Source organism: Gigantopelta aegis, chromosome 10, assembly GCF_016097555.1.
Source record: "Gigantopelta aegis isolate Gae_Host chromosome 10, Gae_host_genome, whole genome shotgun sequence".
NCBI lineage: Eukaryota > Metazoa > Mollusca > Gastropoda > Neomphalida > Peltospiridae > Gigantopelta > Gigantopelta aegis.
The window spans coordinates 91,280,432-91,294,819 of NC_054708.1; the positions used below are offsets into that span (position 1 = coordinate 91,280,432).

At 41.0% G+C, this 14,388-nt stretch overlaps 1 protein-coding gene across 1 annotated transcript in view; it reads left to right on the forward strand.

Annotated features, from left to right (window-relative positions):
• LOC121383914 overlaps positions 1-14,388 on the forward strand; it is a 97,640-nt gene that overhangs the window by 51,654 nt on the left and 31,598 nt on the right. The window contains exons 6-8 of the mRNA XM_041514012.1: positions 762-2,633; positions 10,403-10,614; positions 11,986-12,040. Of these exons, the coding sequence (XP_041369946.1) occupies positions 762-2,633; positions 10,403-10,614; positions 11,986-12,040 (2,139 nt within the window). The remainder of the gene's footprint in view (positions 1-761; positions 2,634-10,402; positions 10,615-11,985; positions 12,041-14,388) is intronic.

The window sequence follows — 14,388 nt, forward strand, 5'->3', positions numbered from 1 at the left end:
TTGGCACTGAACACTGTGGTAGGTTTGTAAATATGTATATGTTTGAATACAAGGGATAGCACGTGTCTCACTACTGGATTATTGGCACTGAACACTGTGGTAGGTTTGTAAATATGTATATGTTTGAATACAAGGGATAGCACGTGTCTCACTACTGGATTATTGGCACTGAACACTGTGGCAGGTTCTTATGGCTTGAGACATTAGGTTGTCATTAATTACTCGAAAATGGGAACAAATTGTTCATGTATTGTTGCTTCCAAAGTGTAATCATTTGAGTAAACATGAGCATCAGTTTTAGTATTATTTGTTTTTATGTGATTTTGATTCCAATAAATAGAGGATACTCCCTGAGTGTCTTGCGATATGATAATTTATCAGCACAAGTTGATAAAAGTATACTTTTATCAATGAGTGCTGATAAATTACGATATCACAAGACATGAGGGGGTATTCTTTTTATCATCCATTATCATTCTTTTCATTTGCGACAGTTGTAAACAATGTCAGTAATTATGTGGGTTGAATGTCAATGGTAGACTTGTTAATTAGCAGAACGGCAATGGCGTGACGTCACTAATGGTTGGTTTAGCGCTGAAACAAACACAGTGGCGTAACAAAACATTGTCTTGTGATTAAAATTTGACCAATCAAAATTATATTGCCAGCGATATCTCCTACAAAAGCCTTTAATGGATGATAAGTAACCCATAGTCTGATCACTGGAGTTATAGTTTTATGTTTTGTTATTTATCTCTCAGGTGATTTTGATTCTGACGGTGAAGTGTCTGGGAGTCTCTGGGCAGGAGGACGTGATTTCTCTGACAGCTTACAGCTTTCAGTAGATGAGGATGGAATAATGTGGGGAGATGTCAGTGATGACTTGTACGGCCTCAGCCCACCGGAAAGTGAGATGGTCGCAGATGTGGGTTCCTCACTCCAGTCTGGTTCAACACCTCTTCATCGAGGTGCTTCAGGTGATGACTGGCCCAGTGCTGATGTGGACCATCTGATGAGGACAACGAGAAGGTCGTCAGACACTGGCAGCTGGCCATTTCTAGATGAAGTCAGGGAAGAGGATGAAGATTCAGCTCTGCCACGAGCCAGACAGAAGGTGAAGGATGAAGAGTCAGTGAGAGACAAACTGATGAAGTTTCTTGATGATCACTCTACAGCTGCGGCCGATGGTAAGAGGAAAGGGATGCCTCACAGAGAAGAAACGTCATACCTGAACAGCAGGTACAACAACCACAGACCTGACCTCAGGAAAATGGAAAACGAAAAGCCGTGTTCGAAGAGTGAGACAACAACTAGTGATTTGTCTAAGGCAGGCAGACAGCAGCACATGAAGGTCAGTTCAGTAGTAAATCCTGTTGTTAAGGTATCTGCTGAAACTATGGATGCCCAGACCACAGCTTCCAAACTCGCATCAGAATATGGACAGATTTATACTACAGATCCAAAGACCTCATCTGAGCCGTCATCCAGTAGTTATACCCCTGTGAAGAACTCTTCACAACAGAGGAAAGGAAATGTTGTTCATAGCTACTCTGTTACTGATGACTCTTCTGTTGTTGAGAAATATGGAGGCCGAGAGAAGAGTGTGGCAGGGCTGAATAATGTGAAGACTTCTGATGATAAAACATCTTCAGGTGCTGATACAAACTCTTTAAGAAGAGGGACCTATCCAGGTCTAATTACTGGGAACGAACAACATATGAGATTAACTGAGACACCAGTAGGTTTTGACACAGGAACAAATAACCAAAGACTCATGAAAAATTCTGATAAGTCTGATATCAAAGCATTGGAAACCAGTAATGTTATTCAGATAGATGTACCACAGATATGTAATAGAGAAAAGTATAATGTTGCTTTGTCTGAAAAAGATGATTTTCCTGTTCCAGAAAACAAAGCTTCCTCAAATCCAATGATTAGAAGTTCAGTTTCAGATCCTGATCCTGATGTGTTGAAGACCAATGAAAATCAACTCAAAGAAATACGAAAGACTGGAGGCGAAGATCTTTCACGTGTGTCGGAAGTCATAGATCAGAAAGTGCCAGGTGATACATCTAATAATGAGAACATGATTAGTAAATCTGATGATGATCCTCTCTTTACAAATACAGCCCAAATATCAAAATGTGATGATGCCAGTGTTCAAGAAGCATTAGTTTATTCAACAACACAGTGTGAAATGGTCCACGAACCAGCTGAGTCAGCAGACCAGAAACCAGCCTCTGAAAATATTGATCATCATGGGATTGCTCCGTTAACACCAGCACAACGAGGAGACAACACCCAAGCTAGCACTGTAGTGTCTTCTGATGATGACACATCTGGACAGGTCAATAAAGAAGAGTCCACAGATCTGGAGTCAGATCTGGAGAGTGTTTCATCTCCGTACAAGCTACAGAATGTCAATGGTAAGTCTCGAAGGATTAAGAAAGAAGAATCTACCGATTTCGATATTGAATCGGATCTAGAGAAAGTCATGACTCACAAGCTTGCAGCACGGGGAACGTTGAGTGTGAGAAACAAAAGTAGAAGAAAGAAAGAGATAGCTCTGAAGCATCTGCACCAAAGGAAGACATCTGCTGGCAACCTGAAGATTCCTCCCAGTACAGGGGATGGTAAGTTTTCTCTCACCTTGTCCATTGCCAAATTCTTAGACAAAGTGGCTACCATATTTAGTCTTTGGCTAATAAAAGATGTTTTTACTTTGCACTTTGAGAAAGAATTATCTTTGTAAATATGGGCAATTTAACTTCTTCTTTTTTAAATGGGCAACTCAAACTACTGACAACAGTCAACCAGATGGGAACTCCACATACTTTTGTTTTTCAAATATAAATTGTTACAAATTTAGGTTTACATGTATTTTATATTACAAATTTCTGTTGATTGTCACTTAAAAATAAGAGGAGGTGATTGTTTTGTTATTAATAGCCTGAAGGATGGTGTTTGAAACTAGTTACTGTGATTGTTTTGTTGTTATTAATAGCCCGAAGGATGGTGTTTGAAACTAGTTACTGTGATTGTTTTGTTATTAATAGCCCGAAGGATGGTGTTTGAAACTAGTTACTGTGATTGTTTTGTTATTAATAGCCCGAAGGATGGTGTTTGAAACTAGTTACTGTGATTGTTTTGTTATTAATAGCCCGAAGGATGGTGTTTGAAACTAGTTACTGTGATTGTTTTGTTATTAATAGCCCGAAGGATGGTGTTTGAAACTAGTTACTGTGATTGTTTTGTTATTAATAGCCCGAAGGATGGTGTTTGAAACTAGTTACTGTGATTGTTTTGTTATTAACAGCCCTAACGATGGTGTTTGAAACTAGTTACTGTGATTGTTTTGTTATTAATAGCCCGAAGGATGGTGTTTGAAACTAGTTACTATGCATTTTACATGTTGGGTAATAGTGGCAATAATTATATGGTGATTAAAATATTTGTAAAAGTTGCTTTTTATTTTGCGCTGTAAAAAGTTACTATTATACATGTTGTTATGCATATTTTCACATTTAGAAAGCAGTGAATGTTTGACAATGTACATGTGTGTATATATATACTGACACACTTTGAAAACTTTGGTTTTAATGTGACACTAAAAAAATATCTGATGTATATCTATGAGTGTATCGGTATAACATGCTAAGATGTATTAAAAGTATGTCAACGTGGGTTTCCAAGTTTATAACTAGGATCTTTTCATGCAATTATCACAAACTGTGAAAACTCAAAATTTGGTGTAAAACTGAAAATGTGTGCAGTATGTTAACAATACTTCGCACATGCAACCCACATACATTGGGCACATAAAAGGCACAGATTGATTGCTGAATAAGTCTGTGTGAAACAATGCCACCACTCAGCAATGATCAGAGGGAGCGAGTATTAGAAAGAAAAAAAAAGAAATGCTTTATTTAGTGATGTACTCAACACATTTTATTTACGGTTATATGGCGTCAGACATATGGTTAAGGACCACACAGATTTTGAGAGGAAACCCGCTGTCACCACTTCATGGGCTACTCTTTCCGATTAGCAGCAAGGGATCTTTTATTTGTGCTTCCCACAGGCAGGATAGCACAAACCATGGCCTTTGTTGAACCAGTTATGGATCACTGGTCGGTGCAAGTGGTTTACACCTACCCATTGAACCGTGTGGAACACTCACTCAGGGTTTGGAGTCGGTATCTGGATTAAAAATCCCATGCCTTGACTGGGATCCGAACCCAGTACCTACCAGCCTGTAGACCGATGGCCTAACCACGATGTCAATGAGGCCAGTCGATCATTAGGAAAGCAGATTGGTGGAATTTCGTAATAAAGGGTAGCTAGGAATTTTTAAGTGCACCCTTCAACAATTTGAAGGTTGAATGAGCGATATAACCTGACTGGAAGTGTTCGTGACTGTCCTCGACCAGGCCAACTTCCGGTTACAACTCAGAAACAAGACAGACAGACAAGGAGAAACCATCAATGTAACTGCTTCATGTCAGCTGCAACAACTACCAGAAACATGATAGGACATCATGGGAGGAAAATAAATCCAATTACAGTAAATCGAAGACTCAGAGCAATTGGAATGAGATGTCGCATACCATACAATTAATGGTTTCTCCTTATCTGTCTGTTTTGTCTCTCGGTTGTAACCGGAAGTTAGCCTGATGGAGGACATGTCATGAACACTTCCAGTCAGGTTATATCGCTCATTCAACCTACAAGAAGAAGGTGAGACCGGCAGGGGTGACTCAGGGGGAACTGAAACTGGCAGCTCAACTGCCAGGGGCGATCCTTTCTAATAATAATAATAATAATAAATTCTTTATTTAGTGAGAGTAACAAAAGCTAATCTTCCCTGAGGCCCTCAGGTACAAACAATACAGAATTACAATACATACATTTATGAACAAATAGAAAATACATATATGGCAATAAACATGTGTACAAATGATATTATTTTAGAAAATATTTCTTGAGTCTATATTTAAAAACAGCAGTATTTGGCGATGATCGGATAGCTTTAGGTAATTGATTCCAAAGTACTGGTCCAGAGTAACTGAAAACATGTTTAAATAAAGACATTTTAGGTTTTGGAATTAATAGATTTCTATCCTCTACATTTTGAAGGTTGTAGGGATTGTTTTCTCCAACATATATTAATAAGTTTGAAAGATAGTTTGGGGCTTCATTGTATAGACATTTATAAATTTGTAAACATTTGTGATAGTGGATTCGTGTTTCCATTGTCATCCATTTTAACTGTTTAAATAGTGGGTTAGATGGAGTAATTGGATCTACATCTAATATCATCCTTGCAGCTCTCTTTTGCAGTTTTAGTAAATGTTCTAATCCATCCTGATTACAGTTTCCCCAAATTACACAGCAGTAATCGATGAGTGGTAAAATATACCCATTGTAGAAAAGTTTTCTTGCATCTAAATTTAAATTTCTGCTTCATCACCTCCCACTAATCAACTACAGCACACGCCAGGAATGGCAAAGGGGGGGGGGGGGGGGGTGTCAACGCTGTCAGCTCAACTGACAGTGGTGGCCCCTCCTTCAGCAGCACCAGCGCCGATGGAAACTGGACAAGTGATAGTCTCGTCCACCATTCAGCCCACAAGCGCTGATGAAAACTGGACAAGTGATAGTCTCGACTCCACCATTCAGCCCACCAGCGTCTCCACTGGTTGTTGTTGCGGTGGATGCAGTGCTGGACTCGAAGAAGTGTAAAGTTTCGGAAAAGGACCCTCCCGGCCCCCAGCCCAGCACTTGGAGGATCACCTGCAACCAGCTGCCTGCTCGGTACCACGAGTGTGTTAAGTGTGAGTTTACCGTACTGCTCTCTCTCAACTAGTTGGCCCCTACAGCAATACAAGTTGGAGACTGACACCATCAGGTCAATGGCAGTACCAGTTCCAGTATGTGGAGAGGAATCCCACCTACTACTTAACATCAGAGCGGAACGGGGTTTATCGGCAAGGCCTCTTGAAATCAGCCACGGAAAAATCCACCAGATTATCAGGCTGACCCTGCCTGAGGATTATCGAGTGCTGCTTCGGAGGGAGTGCTACATTGACTGTGTCAAGTTCTTCCTGAAGTTCCGAGCCAATCACCCCATGATCTCACCATGAGTTCTGCCACCAACCTTTCCTAGGACAGGCAACCTCTTTTTGGGCTTAGTCGGACTTTAAATTTTTTGGTTGTGTTTAAAAAATTTATGTTTATTTTTTTGTAAACAGTCCGACGCACTTCACTTTGGTAGCCCATCTAAATTGCTCAAATCACCTTAAAACCCTTTCAGCCGAGGACTCTAATTTTATTTTGGGACTTCCGCCCACCTCAAACGTAACCCCCTCCCCACCCCTCCTGGCCCGGACTTAGTCACTGGCAATGTCAGAGGTTAAGCCCGGGACAGGCTTGTTCGAAACCTTTGTGGTATATGGACATGTTAATAAGTTTCAGTCAGTTAGTCAACCTTGAAATTGTTGAAATTCCTAGCTATGCATTGTTGCGAAATTCCAAATTGCATTTTCAAAGTGTGTCAGTATATATTTTCACATTTAGAAAGCAGTGAGTGTTTGACAATGTGCATGTGCATATATATATATATATATATATATGCAGTAGAATCTCATTGGCTCGAACACTGTCGGTGCATCAAAGTCTGTTCGACCCATCGGGTAGTTCGAACCATGCATTTGGTCGTTGTCGGGTGCTTCTGTAACACAAAAACCAATCGGAACACCTCGCATATTTCCGTAAAACTGGCTTGGGCGAGATGGTCCGATTGACTCATGAATAACGAAGTAGCCTTCAAATGTCAGATGAGATACATATTTGTAACTATTATTTATCACCGTTAAATAAACAAATAACAAACACACTGGTAGTCTGTATTTATAAATATTTATTAATTTAAAAAATCGTTCTTTATTATGCTGTTGTAGAATCTTTTGCGACATATTGACAACGTTGAGAAAAAAATGAAAGTGCATGAAGCACAGGCGGAGGCCCTTTACCTTTTATTGTTGCAATCACTACATTACATTGATCTCTCCTGTATTTCAAGTTAAAAACAAAATATGCCGACGGTCATGCGTAGAGTAGCAATTAAAATGATTAAAGTAAACCGGCGAGGCCTAACTAGGCTCACCAATTGATTGGTGTTACATGCAAGGTTCATTCAGCTCACGATTATCGTAGTACTATTATCTGTACTAGAAAGATAATTACCGATAGGTGTTAAATAAACAACATGAGAAGCCGGCATATGATCTAGGATTAATTCGTTCCACTTCCGAATTTATATTAACTTACTTTGTGACTGACGTGAAAGGGTCAATGAAAAATTTGTAAATAAATATAAATAATTTTTTTGTATTTCTTCGGATAGACTTAGTCGTTCGAGCTATGTATGTTTAATTTTACAGTTCGGACTGATAAAGTGGTTCGAAAGAAAGCTTCTGTTCAACCTTAGGGGTATTCGACCAATCTTCACCAAAATAAAAGGGTTTAATAGAGAAAAAAATCGGGACATTGTTCTTGGTTCGAGAATACCGGTAGGTTTGACCGTTGGGCATTCGAGCCAGTGAGATTCTACTGTATATATGTTTATATTTAGAAAGCAGTGAGTGTTTGACAGTGTACATGTTTTTATATATATATATATTCCTAGCTATGCATTGTTGCGAAATTCCAAATTGCATTTTCAAAGTGTGTCAGTATATATACTCTTCAAAAGAAGAAACGCAAAACCACATTGTCGTAACATTTGGAGAATTGATTTAATTATTGAATGGTGAGTCTGATAATTACCAAATGTTGCAGGATTGTTCACAATTCACTCTAGTCCATTGTGAGTAAGTGATAGGACACACCACCAAGGTCAAGGTCATCTGGAGTCAATACCGGGTGTGGCCTCCGCGTGTGTTGACAACTGCCTGGCACCGCCTGCCCATTGAAGCAACCAGAGTACGGATGACGTCCCGGGGGATGGTGGCCCACTCGGCCTGCAAGGCTGCTGCCAGCTCGGGCAGGGTCTGGGGCTGTGGTTGTCGCTGTCGGAGGCGTCGGTCCAACTCGTCCCATAGATGCTCAATTGGGTTCAAATCCGGTGATATCGATGGCCAAGGAAGGACATTAATGTTGTTGTTCTGTAGGAAAGCCGTTGTGAGACATGCTGTGTGAGGCCTGGCGTTGTCATGTTGGAACACTGCGTTGGCGTTGGCCATAACTGGAACGATGTGTGGCCGGAGGATCTGGTCAGTGTAGCCCTGTGCATTCAGGTTGCCCTGCACGTGGACCAGGTCAGTTCTGCCAGTGTGTGAGATGGCTGCCCACACCATGACACTACCCCCGCCGAATCTGTCCACTTCCTGCACGCAGTTTGCCGCATAACGTTCACCACGACGCCTATACACGCGACATCTTCCATCATGACGTCGGAGCAGAAATCGGGACTCGTCACTGAACCACACCTGTCTCCATCGCAGTTGAGGCCATTGTCGATAAGTCTGGCACCACTGCAGTCGGAGTCGACGGTGTTGTGGTGTTAAGATGACACCTCGAACTGGACGTCTGGCACGAATTCCTACCTCACGTAGGCGGTTCCGTACGGTCTTGTCAGATATCCTGCGCAAACCTGGTATTGCTGCGGCTGTGGAGGTGGCAGTAGTCAATCGTTCCCGAAGGTGGCGTACCCGGATGTAGCGGTCCTGCCCGGGGGTAGTGACCCGTGGTCGACCGGATCTAGGGAGGTCACGTGTTGATCCATGTTGCTGGTAACGGTCCCACAGTCTGGAGATGGTGCTTGGGGACACATGGAATGCCCTGGCAACGGCCGTTCTGGATTCGCCTGCGTCTAGTCGGCCGATGGCATTGTTTCTCTGCGGTTCACTGAGACGTGGCATGTCCTGGATTGTCAACTGTCGGCCAGATACAGAGGCCAGGCAAGCGAACACCCTGCACTTTTATACTGTCTGTGTTCATGTTGCACGTGCAGACAACGCACGTGCAGTGGTGACATGGTTTGCACGTGGCTGCGTTTTTGCGAATATTCACATTTTGGAACTTTATTGTACAGTAGCTGCGTTTTATCGAATGTAACCGTGGGAATGTGTTTGGGACATGCAATGACCTTATATTCACAAAGCATGAACCGGTAGGAAACATAAAATCGGAGTTATAACCCATTTGTACCCTTTTGCGTTTCTTTTTTTGAAGAGTATATTTAGAAAGCAGTGAGTGTTTGACAGTGTACATGTTTATATATATATATATGTTTATATTTAGAAAGCAGTGAGTGTTTGACAGTGTACATGTTTATATATATGTTTATATTTAGAAAGCAGTGAGTGTTTGACAGTGTACATGTTTATATATATATATATATGTTTATATTTAGAAAGCAGTGAGTGTTTGACAGTGTACTTGTTTTATATATATATATATATGTTTATATTTAGAAAGCAGTGAGTGTTTGACAGTGTACATGTTTATATATATGTTTATATTTAGAAAGCAGTGAGTGTTTGACGGTGTACATGTTTATATATACGTTTATATTTAGAAAGCAGTGAGTGTTTGACAGTGTACATGTTTATATATATATATATGTTTTTATTTAGAAAGCAGTGAGTGTTTGACAGTGTACATGTTTATATATATGTTTATATTTAGAAAGCAGTGAGTGTTTGACAGTGTACATGTTTATATATATATATATGTTTATATTTAGAAAGCAGTGAGTGTTTGACAGTGTACATGTTTATATATATGTTTATATTTAGAAAGCAGTGAGTGTTTGACAGTGTACATGTTTTTATATAGCAGTGAGTGTTTATATATATATATGTTTATATTTAGAAAGCAGTGAGTGTTTGACAGTGTACATGTTTATATATATGTTTATATTTAGAAAGCAGTGAGTGTTTGACAGTGTACATGTTTATATATACGTTTATATTTAGAAAGCAGTGAGTGTTTGACAGTGTACTTGTTTATATATACGTTTATATTTAGAAAGCAGTGAGTGTTTGACAGTGTACTTGTTTATATATACGTTTATATCTAGAAAGCAGTGAGTGTTTGACAGTGTACATGTTTATATATATGTTTATATTTATATTTAGAAAGCAGTGAGTGTTTGACAGTGTACATGTTTATATATATGTTTACATTTAGAAAGCAGTGAGTGTTTGACTGTGTACTTGTTTATATATATGTTTATATTTAGAAAGCAGTGAGTGTTTGACAGTGTACATGTTTATATATATGTTTATATTTAGAAAGCAGTGAGTGTTTGACAGTGTACTTGTTTATATATATGTTTATATTTAGAAAGCAATGAGTGTTTGACAGTGTACTTGTTTATATATACGTTTATATTTAGAAAGCAGTGAGTGTTTGACGGACACGTCCAAGTCGAGCCGGGTGCAGGAGGAAGCAAGATGGCGGCGTGTTGCACTGTTTTCTGTTTTTAAATTCCTCGACACGAAGACTCTCAGTCAGGTGGCCGGGGTGAATCGTGAGTGGAAGAAAGTGTCACGACATCCATCACTATGGAAACGGGTCGAGCTGAAGAGTGACAGAATCTCATCCCTGGTATGTATCAGCGGTGGATCTAGGAGAGGTGGCATGGGGGTCTAGGAGGGGTGGTATGGGGGTCTAGCAGGGGTGGTATGGGGGTCTAGCAGGGGTGACATGGGGGTCAAGGAGGGGTGGCATGGGGGTCTAGCAGGGGTGACATGGGGGTCTAGCAGGGGTGGCATGGGGTCTAGCAGGGGTGACATGGGGGTCTAGCAGGGGTGACATGGGGGTCTAGCAGGGGTGGTATGGGGGTCTAGCAGGGGTGACATGGGCGTCTATGAGGGGTGACATAGGGTCAAGAAGGGGTGACGTGGGGGTCTAGGAGGGGAGGCATGGGGGTCTAGCAGGGGTGACATAGGGTCAAGGAGGGGTGACATGGGGGTGTAGGAGAGGTGACAGGGGGGTCTAGCAGGGGTGGCATGGGGGTCTAGGAGGCGTGACATGAGGGTCTAGGAGGGGTGACAGAGGGGTCTAGCAGGGGTGACATAGGGTCAAGGAGGGGTGACATGGGGGTGTAGGAGGGTGACAGGGGGGTCTAGCAGGGGTGGCATGGGGGTCTAGGAGGCATGACATGAGGGTCTAGGAGGGGTGACAGGGGGGTATAGCAGGGGTGACATAGTGTCAAGGAGGGGTGACATGGGGGTGTAGGAGGGGTGACAGGGGGTCTAGCAGGGGTGGCATGGGGGTCTAGGAGGCATGACATGGGGGTCTAGCATGGGTGAAATGGGGGTCTAGGAGGGTGACATGGGGGTCTACTAGGGGTGACATGGGGGTCTACTAGGGGTGACATGGGGGTCTAGGAGGGTGACATGGGGGTCTACTAGGGGTGACATGGGGGTCTAGGAGGGTGACATGGGGGTCTACTAGGGGTGACATGGGGGTCTAGGAGAGGTGACATGGGGGTCTAGGAGGGGTGACATGGGGGTCTAGGAGAGGTGACATGGGGGTCTAGGAGAGGTGACATGGGGGTCTACTAGGGGTGACATGGGGGTCTAGGAGGGTGACATGGGGGTCTACCAGGGGTGACATGGGGGTCTAGGAGGGGTGACATGGGGGTCTAGGAGGGTGACATGGGGGTCCAGTCTCCCATGTCAAAATGAGAGGTTCCTTTAATTGTCATTAAAGCACTCATGGGTTCAAGAGATACCTTTTCAGAATTTTTGCTACCCTTTTTCCTTCAACCTTCTTGCGTTCAACCTGTATTATTGTATTTACTGTATCAGAGTCCAGACCTTCAAGTGTTAATTATCATAACCACTGACTGAAAGATTATGTCAAAGTTTTTAAATTGGTGCAAATAGTCGATGAAGAAAGTAATTTTATTTCTAGGTGAGATACATGTAAGTAATTTGTATTCACGGAGCTGTGTTCTTTTATTTATTTCAGTATCTGTCCACGATCTCACAGTGGTGTACTCAGTTAGAGTCGCTCACTCTAGAAGGTTCGTTCACTTGCTTAGTTCACTTGCTTAGTTTACATGTTTAGTTCACATGCTTAGGTCACATATTTAGGTCGCATGTTTAGGTCACATGCTTACGTCACATGTTTAGGTCACACGTTTAGGTCGCACGTTTAGGTCACATGCTTAGGACACAGGTAGTTCACATGTTTAGGTCACATGTTTCATTCACATGCTTAGGTCACATGTTTAGTTCACATGCTTAGGTCACATGTTTAGTTCACATGCTTAGGTCACATGTTTCATTCACATGCTTAGGTCACATGTTTAGTTCACATGCATAGGTCACAAGCTTCGATCACATGTTTTGTGCACATGCTTAGTTCACATGTTTATGTCTCATGTTTAGTTCACTTTTTGTTCACCTGTTTAATTCACATGTTTAGTTCACATGTTTTGTTCACCTGTTTATTTCACATGTTTAGTTCACTTGCTTAGTTCACATGTTTAGGTCACCTTTTTAGGATGCATGTTTAGGTCACATGTTTAGGTCACCTGTTTAGGACACATTTTTAGGTCACATGTTTAGGACACCTGTTTAGGACACCTGTTTAGGTCACATGTTTAGGTCACATGCTTAGGTAACATGCTTAGATAACATGCTTAGTTTACATGTTTAGTTCACATGCTTACATCACATTTAGTTCACATGCTTAGTTCACATATTTAGGTCACATGTTTAGGTCACATGCTTACGTCACATGTTTAGGTCACATGTTTAGGTCGCATGTTTAGGTCACATGCTTAGGACACAGGTAGTTCACATGTTTAGGTCACATGTTTCATTCACATGCTTAGGTCACATGTTTAGTTCACATGCTTAGGTCACATGTTTAGTTCACATGCTTAGGTCACATGTTTCGTTCACATGCTTAGGTCACATGTTTAGTTCACATGCTTAGGTCACATGTTTAAGTCACATGCTTAGGTCACAAGCTTCGATCACATGTTTAGTTCACATGCTTAGTTCACATGTTTATGTCTCATGTTTAGGTCTCATGTTTAGTTCACGTTTAGTTCACTTTTTGTTCACCTGTTTAATTCACATGTTTAGTTCACATGTTTTGTTCACCTGTTTATTTCACATGTTTAGTTCACTTGCTTAGTTCACATGTTTAGGTCACCTTTTTAGGATGCATGTTTAGGTCACATGTTTAGGTCACCTGTTTAGGACACATGTTTAGGTCACATGTTTAGGACACATGTTTAGGTCACATGCTTAGGTCACATGCTTAGGTAACATGCTTAGATAACATGCTTAGTTTACATGTTTAGTTCACATGCTTACATCACGTTTAGTTCACATGCTTAGTTCACATATTTATGTCAAATGCTTATGTCACATGTTTAGGTCACATGCTTAGGTCACAGGTAGTTACATATTTAGTTCACATATTTAGTTCACATGCTTAGGTCACATGTTTAGTTCACATGCTTAGGTCACATGTTTTGTTCACATGTTTAGGTCACATGTTTCATTCACATGCTTAGGTCACATGTTTAGTTCACATGCTTAGTTCACATGTTTAGTTCACATGCTTAGGTCACATGTTTAGGTCACATGCTTAGGTCTCAAGCTTAGTTCACATGTTTAGTTCACATGTTTAGGTCTCATGTTTAGTTCACATGTTTAGTTCACTTTTTGTTCACCTGTTTAATTCACATGTTTAGGTCACATGTTTTGTTCACCTGTTTAGTTCACATGTTTAGTTCACTTGCTTAGTTCACATGTTTAGGTCACCTTTTTAGGATGCATGTTTAGTTCACATGTTTAGGTCACCTGTTTAGGACACATGTTTAGTTCACATGTTTTGTTCACATGTTTTGTTCACATGTTCATTTAATTCACGTTTGATTGGTGGATTATGTCATTAACTTGATATTTGTATATTTAATTTAATATTTGTGGTTTTATTGCATTGATTTTAAATTCATATATTGAAGTGTGACACCATATATGTACTACTGTTCTGTACAACACTGACATTCCAAATGTATTTTAAACAAATTGATTTAACAAATATAATATCATGGTTCATATCACATACCACTACAACGCAAGGTGTTACATTCCACTAGAACGTCAGGTGTTACATTCCACTAGAACGTCCGGTGTTACATTCCACTAGAACGTCGGGTGTTACATTCCACTAGAACATCGGGTGTTATGTTCCACTAGAACGTCAGGTGTTATGTCCCACTAAAATGTCAGATGGAATATTCCATTAGAACATCGGGTGTTACATTCCACTAGAACGTCAGGTGTTACATTCCACTAGAACGTCAGGTGTTACATTCCACTAGAACGTGAGGTATTACGTTCCACTAGA